At 39.1% G+C, this 14,044-nt stretch overlaps 1 protein-coding gene across 1 annotated transcript in view; it reads right to left on the bottom strand.

The window, feature by feature from the left end:
- The window catches only part of KCNH7 (potassium voltage-gated channel subfamily H member 7), a 486,463-nt gene that overhangs the window by 156,476 nt on the left and 315,943 nt on the right, over window positions 1–14,044 (bottom strand). The window contains exon 3 of the mRNA XM_055307883.1: window positions 3,180–3,335. Coding sequence (XP_055163858.1) covers window positions 3,180–3,335 — 156 coding nt within the window. The remainder of the gene's footprint in view (window positions 1–3,179; window positions 3,336–14,044) is intronic.

The raw sequence follows: 14,044 nt of genomic DNA, 5'->3' as shown, positions 1-14,044 counted from the left end.
CAGCCCTCTCTCCCACAGAGTTACAAAATCTGGATTACACTTCAATGTCAGAAAGCCAATTCAGAAGCACTATTCTACAGCTACTGGTGGCTCTAGAAAAAAGCATTAAGGCCTCACGAGACTTCATGACTGCAGAATTTAGATCCAATCAGGCAGAAATTAAAAATCAATTGAATGAGATGCAATCCAAACTAGAAGTCCTAACGACGAGGGTTAACGAGGTGGAAGAACGAGTGAGTGACATAGAAGACAAGTTAATGGCAAAGAGGGAAACTGAGGAAAAAAGAGACAAACAATTAAGGGACCATGAAGACAGATTAAGGCAAATAAATGACAACCTAAGGAAGAAAAACCTACGCTTAATTGGGGTTCCCGAGGGAGCCGAAAGGGCCAGAGGGCCAGAATATGTATTTGAACAAATCCTAGCTGAAAACTTTCCCAATCTGGGAAGGGAAACAGGCATTCAGATCCAGGAAATAGAGAGATCCCCCCCTAAAATCAATAAAAACCGTTCAACACCTCGACATCTAATAGTGAAGCTTGCAAATTCCAAAGATAAAGAGAAGATCCTTAAAGCAGCAAGAGACAAGAAGTCCCTGACTTTCATGGGGAGGAATATTAGGGTAACAGCAGACCTCTCCACAGAGACCTGGCAGGCCAGAAAGGGCTGGCAGGATATATTCAGGGTCCTAAATGAGAAGAACATGCAACCAAGAATACTTTATCCAGCAAGGCTCTCATTCAGAATGGAAGGAGAGATAAAGAGCTTCCAAGACAGGCAGGAACTGAAAGAATATGTGACCTCCAAACCAGCTCTGCAAGAAATTTTAAGGGGGACTCTTAAAACTCCCCTTTAAGAAGAAGTTCAAGTAACTCTGAACGTGAATGGGCTTAATGACCCCATCAAAAGGCGCAGGGTTTCAGACTGGATAAAAAAGCAGGACCCATCTATTTGCTGTCTACAAGAGACTCATTTTAGACAGAAGGACACCTACAACCTGAAAATAAAAGGTTGGAGAACCATTTACCATTCAAATGGTTCTCAAAATATACCCTAAAAACTACAGAACACTTCTGAAAGAAATTGAGGAAGACACAAAGAGATGGAGAAATATTCCATGCTCATGGATTGGCAGAATTAATATTGTGAAAATGTCAATGTTACCCAGGGCAATTTACACGTATAATGCAATCCCTATCAAAATACCATGGACTTTCTTCAGAGACTTAGAACAAATTATTTTAAGATTTGTGTGGAATCAGAAAAGACCCCAAACAGCCAGGGGAATTTTAAAAAAAGAAAACCATATCTGGGGGCATCACAATGCCAGATTTCAGGTTGTACTACAAAGCTGTGTTCATCAAGACAGTGTGGTACTGGCACAAAAACAGACATATAGATCAATGGAACAGAACAGAGAACCCAGAAGTGGACCCTGAACTTTATGCTCAACTAATATACGATAAAGGAGGAAAGACGATCCACTAGAAGAAAGACAGTCTCTTCAATAAATGGTGCTGGGAAAATTGGACATCCACATGCAGAAGAATGAAACTGGACCACTCTCTTGCACCAGACACAAAGATAAACTCAAAATAGATGAAAGATCTAAATGTGAGACAAGATTCCATCAAAATCCCAGAGAAGAACTCAGGCAACACCCTTTTTGAACTTGGCCACAGTAACCGGAGAAGGACAAACAGTGTATGTTCTCATTCATTTGGGGAATATGAATAATAGCGAAGGGGAATATAAGGGAAGGGAGAAGAAATGTGTGAGAAATATCAGAAAGGGAGACAGAACATAAAGACTTCTAACTCTGGGAAATGAACTAGGGGTGGTGGAGGGGGAGAGGGGTGGGGGTGAATGGGTGATGGGCACTGAGGGGTACACTTGACGGGATGAGCACTGGGTGTTGTTCTGTATGTTGGTAGATTGAACACAAATAAAAATTAATTTATAAAAAAAAAAGAATGTTTAACAAGAAATAACCTCAAGCTCCTGAAAATTAATGTCAAAAGGAGCATGTCATATTAGAGGTTTATTGTATATTTAAAACAATGTGATTCTGAATGATAAGTAACAAAACAGAATAGAAAGTCCAGAAATGTACTCAAGCACATAAAGAACTTTAGTATGTGATAAAAGTGGTATCTCAAATTATTGATGAAAAGATAGGCTTTCTAATAAATGATGTTAGAACAACTGGAAAGCCATTGATAAAATGATAAATTAAATGTATATCTTGCACTGTAAACCAAGCTAAACTTAAAAAGTGACAGAGATTCTAAAGCTATTCAAGTTCTAGAAAAAGAATTCTTTTATAACCTTGGAATGCTGAAAGATTTTCTAATAGTGACTCAAAAATTCAGAATCAATAAAGGAAAAGCTTGACAAATTTAGCTGCTTTATAAACAAACAAACAAACAACAAAACCTGGCATGACAAAATCAGGAAAAAGCAAAAAAAAAAAAATTGCTGGGAAGAGATGTGCCACTTATCTTAAAATTTGAAAAAGAAAAGACAAAGAATTGTATATAAGAAATGGACAGTTGACAGAAAAAGAAATAACCTAATGCTTAAATATCTGAAACTCATTCATAATAAAAGAAATATAAACTAAAACTAATTGAGGTACTACTTCTCGCCTATCATAATCATAAATATCAAGAAGACTGACTCATTCTGTTAGCATTGCTTTGGAGAAAAAATCTAATATACTGCAGGTGGTGGTGTAAAATGGCTCAAACCATAGGGAGGGGAGCTTAGTAGTATCTAAAAAAGTTGCATATGCATTTACCCTTTGAGCCAAGAATCCCACTTATAGACCCTTACCCTGCAGATAATTTTCCAAAAATATACATACATGTACACAATTAATTCTGTCATTGTTTGTAGTAGCCAAAATTTGGAAACAACCTAAATGTCCATCAGTAGGGGACTGGTTGAATTAACAATGGTATAATCAAGTCAAATGGTTTTAAAAGCAACTGATCAATTCTGCAAAGCACCAAAGGGTAATAGCAGCTATGGCTTTTTTAAACGTAAGATTATTTTACTTATAATGCAAACATATTTTGAAAACTGACTCAAATGAAGAATGTATTAAAATTACTAGTAACAGTAGTATCAGTAGGAGAATATCAACAGCATTATGTACATGTTGCCTTTTACTTACGGTTTACAGTTTTGACTGGTAATATTGGGTTTACCCTCTCTGGGGAGGCAGCGTTTTCCTCATCTGTCACATATTCAAAATTAATGATGAACATCATAGCCACGCCCTCTTGGTTTTTCACTGGAATTATGTGAGTGTTACAAATGAAAGTGGACCCTAAGGAGATGAAAAATGAATGTTAGGTCAAAAATATGCCTTCATTTTGAAGTGTTAGTAATATTTAAATTCTAATAAACCCTTAGAATTTTCTATTCTAAATGATTATTGAATGATTCTAAATGATTATTGAAATTTAACAAAAATAATTTGACTTACTTCATATTTCATTACACATATATTTATAGAAAAATATACAAATTTTGTCATAAAGACCTTACAGGCAAATTCAGGTACTACATTATAGGAAAACAGAATATCAAATCTCATTTGTTTTCACACCCACCACTATAATAGTATACAGGGAAAAAAGCATATTCTTTAACTTTGCAGAAAAATACTGCCTTTTCGTATACATTTTGATTAATTCAGAATCTATTCTATAAAGTATAGCTGTATAAACAGTGAAGATAATTCATCTGTGTCATCTTGATTTGAGTGTTAAGCAAATTATTTCCTTTTTCTCTTTTAATTTCCTGCATATAAAATAGTAAGTTATTGACTCTGTCTTATATATGTTCCAATAATTCTTTTCTTTTTTTCTGCAAAATTCACAATGTCCAAATAATAATGATTTTATTTGGTTTATAATCTTTTAGAAAACAAGAACAAAATTTTGTCTATATTATTGTGTTAATTTGATTCCTTCAACTAAAAATATTATATTCTTTTTAAAGCACAATTATGGGGCTAATAAGATACATTTTATTAGAATCTTCTGGAAATGAGATGAACACAGGGAAGACTCGGTTTACAATTAACTCTTGCCATACATCCTCCAACAGAAAATCTAAGATCCAAGATTTAGAGAATACTGTCAAGATGTTGATTTCTTTTAAATCAATTGACTTCTGACTGACTTCTTGAACTCAGGTACTACAGAACTTGCTGAGAACTCTCAGGTACTTGCAGAACTAAGTATTTCCTTTAAGCAGCTTACTCACATCTTTACCTTCTGGAAATTTCTTTTTTTTAGTCATGGTGATGGAAACCTCAGGTTAAGGATTTGTTTGGGTTGAAAAGTATTTTTAAAATGCAAAACTGCAGGAAGAGTTCTCAGTTATTCAGACTTTTGACTTTTTTTTTAAACAACTAGCTGGAACCATCTTGAATCTTGATGGTTCAGTGCAGAGGCAGGTAGGTTTGGAGCAAGTTGGACCTCGGTTCAGAGGGAGATATCAGAAAATGAGAGAACAAGAGTCTGAGGACAGAGGCATTGGCAAATAACAGGAGAAAGTAGTTGGGGTCCAACATCCCCGAAGACCAGCGGATATTAGTATTTCAAAATGGTGTCCTATGTTTGTGTAACTATTAAAAACAAAATAAATATGAGAAAATCCTTTCCTTTTTTTCTCATCCCTGCAACATGGCTCCTACTGCCAAAGCTGGGAACAAAGGCTACTGCTAATATTGCTATAGATTGAGATCACAGGTGGTAGAGCTTTTGAGGGTGGGCATCAAGATCTACTTATTATTTATGATACTGTTTCTATGGGTGAACATGTTCTAATTTCCAAGGAACTGATTTACAAAAACACTTTTAGAACACAGACTTTACAAAGTTGGGGATGCCGATGTGTTTGCTATGATTCAGATTTTTGAATGTCAATAGTCTCCCGGATTTGAAATGTAGAAGGCTTTATTTATAATTAATATCATATTTTCTATAGATATGGCCATGGTTGTACAGATGTTGAAAAATATGTCTTAAGAATGACATGCCGCACCTTCATAGTCTTCAGCTATATCTTCAATTCATTTAATAAAATAGTTAGCTAGAGCACTTGTCATAGTTTCCATGGTAACAAACGGGATGACTTTAGTAAACAGAAAATAAGCAATTTAAGACTGTTCCATTAGAACTAAAAATAGAATTGCTTCAGGCCAGGCATCACAATACAAACTGGCTAAACAGAATGACTGAGAAGATGCTAGAAATAGCCATTGTGTATTCTGCTAATGAACCAAAATACATATTGATATTACCACTTGAAATGACATTTCCTAGATTATTAGAATATCATTGTGAATTCACAGATTTGTTACTTAGCAGTTTCAAACCTTCCAACAATTGAAATGTATGCTGATTGTACCACAAAACATAAAGTACAGATTTTTAAGAAATCAATAAATAAAAGATGTGGGAATAGAGATCTAATAGGCTTGTAATAGAGCATAGTAATTTCGCTTCTGGTAACAGGGGCAAAATCACGTATTGCAATACTAATGCTTGTAAATTTACTGGCTAGCACTAAAAATCATAAAATTATAGTGCTTTATAAAAAAGTTCAGTTATACGCATTGGCTCCATAGCATATTGAATATATGTAATTAATCTGGGATTTACTGCCCACTAGCATTGTTTCCTGTATGTTTCTATTAAGCAATATATCTCTCCTAAAGTCAACTGAAAATTCACATTTACATTTTTTTTTCTCTTTTAGTTTTTGGATTTAATGTCTCCATCAATCTTGCATAGCATCCTAAAAAGCAGATATTGAAAGGAGATACATGGAATTTAGAAGAGGAGAATCAAATACATTTTATAGAGCAAAAGCATTTTAGCTTGCATCATTCTACCAACTCCAAGTTCTGTCAAGGTATTACTTTAGGAAAGTAACATCATTTTAAGAAGACATTACTGTGTGCTCCTAAATACTTGAATGCGACGTTGGGAGAAAGAGAAATGGAAATGTGATCCAGGAAACACTAATCTAAGCAATGAAGAAAAAACCAGACACACTCAATAATATGTAAATAAGGGAACATACCAATCTAGAAATAAAAAGTTCAGACCTTGTTAAAATGAATCAGTATTCAAATGGAATTAATAATGCTTGTTAAGAAGCTTATTTACAATAAGATTATCCAATAATTTTACAATTATACATGCAATTATACAAATATTAGTGAAACCCAGGTTCATTTCCATGTTTTGTCTCCTGAGTAAAAACATTCTCAAAACCAGGAAAAGCTGCTTAGGAAGAATAATGCTCATTATAATAAAATGTCTAAAATGTTCATTTTTAACTGTAGCCACAGAACAAGCAAACTACGGAAATCTGAATAATTTTCTTTTATTAATAAATTGGTGGCATACTCCTAGCTTTTGCATTTTAAAATAAAAGACCAGGACTCCTCCCTTTGAGCACTTTAAAGATATTTTATTCTACTGTTTATATTCACAAGCCATCCTTATGTCCCCTAAAATCAATAAATGTTTATTGAGCACCTAATATTGGGTCAAATCGTGTTCTGAGTTCTCAGATGGTGATGAGACAGACAGCAGTGAAAAAACAAATCAATGTTCTGCTCTTATGGAATTTACATAGACATAAATAAGTACATAGATATCTAATATCTCAAGTAAAAATAGGTACAATGGAGGAAGAGAGAGCAGAATAAGATGATAGAGTATTTTCTTGGATGCATTTCCTTGGAAGTGACATGAAAGCAAAGACATAAAGAAGTAATGTAGTTAGCTATGTGGCTCCATGAATAAAAAGTGCAGCTGGCAGAGAAAACTACAAGTACAAAAGTCTTCAGGTAAAAGCAGGGTTGTAAGCTCAAGAACAATGTGGAAGCCCATGTGGCTAGTGTAGTATGTTGGTTGTATGGGTAGTTGGTGTTGGGTGGGGTTGGAAAGTAAGTAAAGTTGAAGAAGCAGGGAACCACCATGTAGAAGGCCAACATATGGTTTTAGAACTTTCCTCTCAGGCAAGATAGTATTGGAGGGTTTTGTGTAGATACTCACATGACTTGACTTAAAACTACCCTCTGACTTACATTCGAAGAATAGCTTGGAAAGCCAGACAGAAGCAGGGAGGCCAGCAGGATAATATCACAACAGTACTGGTGAGCAGTTAGAATGGTTTGAACCAGAGTGGTGTTGCTGAAGCTGGTCAGAAGGGGGCCATTTGAGATATTTTAATGGTAGAGATTATAGGATTTGCTGGTATAGTAGATAGCATGTGAGAGAATGAAAAGGGTCATAGACAAGTCCAATTTTGGAGGTTGACAAACTGGAAGAATGGACATGCTCATTTATTAAAAAGGGGAAGATGGTGGGCGGAGGTGTTCTGAGGGTTGGGTAAATCCATAGGTTTTGGATATGTTAACTCTGTGGTTGCTTATTAGGTATCTAAGTGCAGATGTCTAGAAGGCAGTTGGATATAGGACACCGTAGTTCAGTTCAGGGATTAATCCAAGCCAGATATGTGACCTTGAGAGTCATTAGGGAATAGATTATATTTAAAGACAATATGAGGTCATCTAGGGAACAAATAGAGAAATTGTGTTTTTTAGCCAAACATTAAGGGACTACAGCATCAAAGAAGGGAAGGTGGAAAACCAGAGAACACTGGAGTAGTAGATCGTGAAGTGGGAAGAAAATCCATAGTATAGTGCAGAAAGAACTATTGCAAGAGGAGGGCATGATCAACTACACAAAACTTGCTGATAGGCTCAATGAGGATGAAGAAAACATCAAGACATGGGTAACTTGTTTTAGAGACATTTTGGTAGATTAGTGGCTACAAAACTTTGTAATGCCTGTAAGAACAATTCAGAATAGAAACATACACAGGAGTGCCTGGCTGGCTCGGTCGGTAGAGCAAGTGACTTGATCTCAGGGTTGTGAGTTCAAGCCCCACACTGAGTATACAGATTACTTAAAAAATAAAATCTTAAAACAAAAGGAACAGAAGTGTACACAATTATAGGAAAGTCTTTTGAGGTGCTTTACTAAATAAAGAGGTCATCAGAAACCTGGGCTGATAACTGGAGAAGATTTTGAAATGATCAGATCTTGGATTTTTTTAGGTTGAGAGGTACTACAGCATATTTATATAGAAATGGAATTAATTCGTTTATTCATTTCAAATTTTTGTTGCATAAAGTCCCACTATTGGTAAGGTCAGTAAAAGTCTAACATAGTAATTTACAAGACAGTAATGTTCTAATTTTTGTTTCCTTAGTCAGGGGCAACTCACTTCAGTGTTAATTAATTTCCATGTATATAGAATCTGTAGATAATAGTTTATAATCTATTGAGATTGAGAGCATCACCTCTCTAATCAGACTGTCTGAATCTGAATCCTGGCTCCATCCTTTATCTGCTGAAAAAACCATGGGTAATTTAGTGAATGTCACAGCAATTCAGTTTACTCTTCTATACATTAAGAATAATCCTTACTTCATAGAATTGTTCTGGGGACCAAATGAATTAATACCTGTGTACTGTGATATTAGAATAGAATTCTCTCTTTTTCAATTTTCACTCATGGTATATGCTAATATAATAGCTATCAGGGAACTAAAGTGATAATGATCTCCTTCCACTTCACACATGCAGATTTATGAAGGAAATAGCGACAGAACCTTTATATCCAGGATTTAGAAGAGGAGACTGGGAGAGGAGAGGAGAGTGATGAGAGGACTGAGGAAGAGATCTCTTTGGAGAAGACTGGCCCATTGCTGTGAGCTTCCTTCCTTCCACCCTCATGAGCTACCCACCTTCCAAAGCCAGGACTAATGAAGTGATTTTAAGGGTCTACTCCAAGATCTCTGAAATGTGTTCTCTGCAGCTGCAAGACAGGGAGAATGGGTATTTGAAAGCTATGTGGATGAATGGTAGGTCACAATGGGGCTTCAACCTTGGGGGTGTAGAGGGCCAAGAAGGAACAAGCTCTCAGTTTCTGTGGCAGAGACAGAGGGCATCATTACTGGGACGGGCAGGTGCACCCAAGTATCAGCAAAAGACTCGTGGTCAAGTCTTTTGGACCAGGAGTGGGTACAGGGTCCTCCAGTAAGGGGACTGCAGATGAAGAGACAGATAGGAAACTATCAGATACTGGAGGCTGAAGAGAAAATAGGCAAGAAACTCCAGAGGAGGGATAGCACGAGTAGGGGAAGGAATGTGAAGGGAGGTAGGGTACTGGCAAGAGGTCTGAAGAGCCTACTCAAGAAAGACAGTGTCAGCTCTTTCTTGAGTAGGCAGGTCCAGAGAAGGCAAAGACATCAGAGAAGTAGGAACCGTCCAGGTCTGTAATCTTTCTTTTTTTTTTAATTTTATAAATTAATTTTTATTGGTGTTCAATTTACCAACATACAGAATAACACCCAGTGCTCATCCCGTCAAGTGTCCCCTCAGTGCCCGTCACCCATTCACCCCCACCCCCCGCCCTCCTCCCCCTCCACCACCCCTAGTTCATTTCCCAGAGTTAGGAGTCTTTATGTTCTGTCTCCCTTTCTGATATTTCTCACACATTTCTTCTCCCTTCCCTTATATTCCCTTTCACTATTATTCATATTCCCCAAATGAATGAGAACATACACTGTTTGTCCTTCTCTGGTTACTGTGGCCAAGTTCAAAAAGGGTGTTACCTGAGTTCTCCTCTGGGATTTTGATGGAATCTTGTCTCACATTTAGATCTTTCATCTATTTTGAGTTTATCTTTGTGTATGGTGCAAGAGAGTGGTCCAGTTTCATTCTTCTGCATGTGGATGTCCAATTTTCCCAGCACCATTTATTGAAGAGACTGTCTTTCTTCCAGTGGATCGTCTTTCCTCCTTTATTGTATATTAGTTGACCATAAAGTTCAGGGTCCACTTCTGGGTTCTCTGTTCTGTTCCATTGATCTATATGTCTGTTTTTGTGCCAGTACCACACTGTCTTGATGAACACAGCTTTGTAGTACAACCTGAAATCTGGCATTGTGATGCCCCCAGATATGGTTTTCTTTTTTTAAAATTCCCCTGGCTGTTTGGGGTCTTTTCTGATTCCACACAAATCTTAAAATAATTTGTTCTAAGTCTCTGAAGAAAGTCCATGGTATTTTGATAGGGATTGCATTATACGTGTAAATTGCCCTGGGTAACATTGACATTTTCACAATATTAATTCTGCCAATCCATGAGCATGGAATATTTCTCCATCTCTTTGTGTCTTCCTCAATTTCTTTCAGAAGTGTTCTATAGTTTTTAGGGTATATTTTGAGAACCATTTGAATGGTAAATGGTTCTCCAACCTTTTATTTTCAGGTTGTAGGTGTCCTTCTGTCTAAAATGAGTCTCTTGTAGACAGCAAATAGATGGGTCCTGCTTTTTTATCCAGTCTGAAACTCTGCGCCTTTTGATGGGGTCATTAAGCCCATTCACGTTCAGAGTTACTATTGACAGATATGAGTTTAGTGTCATCATGATATCTAGTCCTTGTTTTTGTGGATTGTTCCACTGAACTTCTTCTTAAAGGGGAGTTTTAAGAGTCCCCCTTAAAATTTCTTGCAGAGCTGGTTTGGAGGTCACATATTCTTTCAGTTCCTGCCTGTCTTGGAAGCTCTTTATCTCTCCTTCCATTCTGAATGAGAGCCTTGCTGGATAAAGTATTCTTGGTTGCATGTTCTTCTCATTTAGGACCCTGAATATATCCTGCCAGCCCTTTCTGGCCTGCCAGGTCTCTGTGGAGAGGTCTGCTGTTACCCTAATATTCCTCCCCATGAAAGTCAGGGACTTTTTTTTTTTCCTGTTTTTTTTTTTTTTAATAAATTAAATTTTTATTGGTGTTCAATTTACCAACATACAAAATACCATGGACTTTCTTCAGAGACTAAGAACAAATTATTTTAAGATTTGTGTGGAATCAGAAAAGACCCCAAACAGCCAGGGGAATTTTAAAAAAGAAAACCATATCTGGGGGCATCACAATGCCAGATTTCAGGTTGTACTACAAAGCTGTGTTCATCAAGACAGTGTGGTACTGGCACAAAAACAGACACATAGATCAATGGAACAGAACAGAGAACCCAGAAGTGGACCCTGAACTTTATGGTCAACTAATATACGATAAAGGAGGAAAGACGATCCACTGGAAGAAAGACAGTCTCTTCAATAAATGGTGCTGGGAAAATTGGACATCCACATGCAGAAGAATGAAACTGGACCACTCTCTTGCACCATACACAAAGAAAGTCAGGGACTTCTTGTTTCTTGCTGCTTTAAGGATCTTCTCTTTATCTTTGGAATTTGCAAGCTTCACTATTAGATGTCGAGGTGTTGAACGGTTTTTATTGATTTTAGGGGGGGATCTCTCTATTTCCTGGATCTGAATGCCTGTTTCCCTTCCCAGATTGGGAAAGTTTTCAGCTAGGATTTGTTCAAATACATATTCTGGCCCTCTGGCCCTTTCGGCTCCCTCGGGAACCCCAATTAAGCGTAGGTTTTTCTTCCTTAGGTTGTCATTTATTTGCCTTAATCTGTCTTCATGGTCCCTTAATTGTTTGTCTCTTTTTTCCTCAGTTTCCCTCTTTGCCATTAACTTGTCTTCTATGTCACTCACTCGTTCTTCCACCTCGTTAACCCTCGTCGTTAGGACTTCTAGTTTGGATTGCATCTCATTCAATTGATTTTTAATTTCTGCCTGATTGGATCTAAATTCTGCAGTCATGAAGTCTCGTGAGGCCTTAATGCTTTTTTCTAGAGCCACCAGTAGCTGTAGAATAGTGCTTCTGAATTGGCTTTCTGACATTGAAGTGTAATCCAGATTTTGTAACTCTGTGGGAGCGAGGGCTGTTTCTGATTCTTTGAGGTGAGGTTTTCCTTCTAGTCATTTTGCTCAGTGCAGAGTGGCCAAAAACAAGTTGTATTGGAACACGGGGGAGTATCACTGGTCCGTCCAGCTGGTCTTCTGGGGGAGGGGCCTGCTGTGCTGATTTTCAGGTGTTAGCACTTGGGGGAGCTGCTCTGCCCCTGCCTGCTGCAGGGCTCAGCGGGGGTTGTTTACCCCGTGGGGCCCCAGGAGGAACAGTCGCAGTTGCTATGGCAACTCTGGAAGCCTGGATTCAGCCTCCGCAGGAACTACGGGGCTCGGGGCTCTCGGTTCTCCGTCCGCAGGGCCTGGAGGCTCCGGGGCGGGGCCGCTGATCTGCTCAGCTCGGGGCAGGAGCGTCCTCGCTGTCCTGGGCCCTCCCGGCCTCTGCCTGTCCCGGGGGAGGCCGGATCCTGGGCTGTGTCCCGGCGCCCTGTGCTCCGGGGCCTGCGCTGGTGGATTCGCGCTCCCGCCCCGCAGCCCCCTCCCTGGAGCCGCTCCCGAGCCCCTCCGAGCTGCTCCGGTCGGTCCCGCCGTGCGCGCTGCAGCCCTTAGGGAGCTCGGCGCACTCTCCCGGGGCGCAGGTGTCTGTTAGTGTCCCCGGGAGCCCGAGGGCATCCCCGCCCTCCTGGGTCCTGCTCCAACTCCCTGCGGGCCCCTTTCCGCCCGCCCGGGAAGGTTGGTGCAGCTCCTGCTCCTCCGGGACGGGGCTCTCCTGTCCTGGGGACACTCGCCCCGGCCTCAGCCCGGCTCCTCGCGGGGCCCCTCCCCCTCGGAGGCCTTTTGTTCCTTTATTTCTTTTTCCCCGTCTTCCTACCTTGATAGAAGCGCGGACTCTTCTCACTGTAGCATTCCAGCTGGTCTCTCTTTACATCTCAGGCCGAATTCGTAGATTTTCAGGATGGTTTGAAGGTTATCTAGGTAATTTGGTGGGGACAGGTGATTTGGGGACTCCGCTCTTCCGCCATCTTGCCCCTCCCCCCCAGGTCTGTAATCTTTCTGCCCTTTCATCTTCTACTTGGAGGGAAGCAAAGAGCAACCAGAGTGTGGGAAGAGGGAAATGGTGAGAGGTTGAAGCTGGCTTTCTTTTGCATTCTGACCTCACAGCCCAAGCTTCATACTGAGCAGTAGAACTCACATACATGTAAAGTTCTTAGAATAGTACTTGGCAGGACACTTGGGTGGCTCAGGGGTTGAGCACCTACCTTTGGCTCAGGTTGTGATCCTGGGGTCTTGGGATCAAGTCCTGCATTGGGTTCCCCAAAGGGAGCCTGCTTTTCTCTCTATGTCTCTGTCTCTCTCTGTGTCTCTTATGCAAAAATAAATAAAATCTTTAAAAAAATCCCAATAAACAGAATTATACCTGGCATGGAGCAAAACTCAGTAAAGTGAACAATTATTTTTGCCTCTTGTTACTGGGTCTCCAGAGGGGCCAGTTAACTTTCAAGGCTCTGTAATTTCCTCCAACCTTTTGCCATTCTTGAAACGGAAAGCTATACTATTTGTACTTTGGAACATCAAGTAGAGATTATTTTTCTCTGAGCTGATTGGTTTAGGGAATGCCTGAACGTTTGTAATTTCCTGCTTTCTCGCAGACTAGGGGACTCTTTGAACATTAAAAAATGCCATTAGAGACCTGCCTTAGAAGAAAAAAAAAAACAAAAAACAGCAGCCTCAGGACACAAAGGCTTCATCAAAAAGGCAGCATTATTCATCTTGAGTTGGAAAGCCTTTTAGAAAGCAAAGGGGACTGTTGCTCCTCCTAGGAGAGAGCTACGGAGTCACAAATGACTTAAGGTAGAATCAGGGAAGCAAAAAGAGGAAACAAGTGAAATTTGTATTTGTATTTTCTGAATCTAGTGTTTCCTCTTATTTCCTTCTTTCATTACTTTTTACATCTTCTTCTGTTCCCTGCAGGCCTCCAAGGTGAAACATTATGAACTTCTTCTTACCAATGAGGAGCATCATGAAATATATTAATTTCTCATAGTACTGTTAATGACATAATGGGTTACTAATTCTCAGGAAATTTTTTTAAGGGAGGTAGTGAAAAACAACTTAAGATGAACTCCAGTGTAGCCTCTATGTAAAAAAAAATGTTTTGGTTGTAGAGAGAAGACCTTCC

This window comes from Nyctereutes procyonoides, unplaced genomic scaffold (genome assembly GCF_905146905.1).
Source record: "Nyctereutes procyonoides isolate TBG_1078 unplaced genomic scaffold, NYPRO_anot_genome, whole genome shotgun sequence".
Classification (NCBI taxonomy): Eukaryota; Metazoa; Chordata; class Mammalia; order Carnivora; family Canidae; genus Nyctereutes; species Nyctereutes procyonoides.
This window is presented reverse-complemented; position numbering and strand designations above follow the sequence as displayed.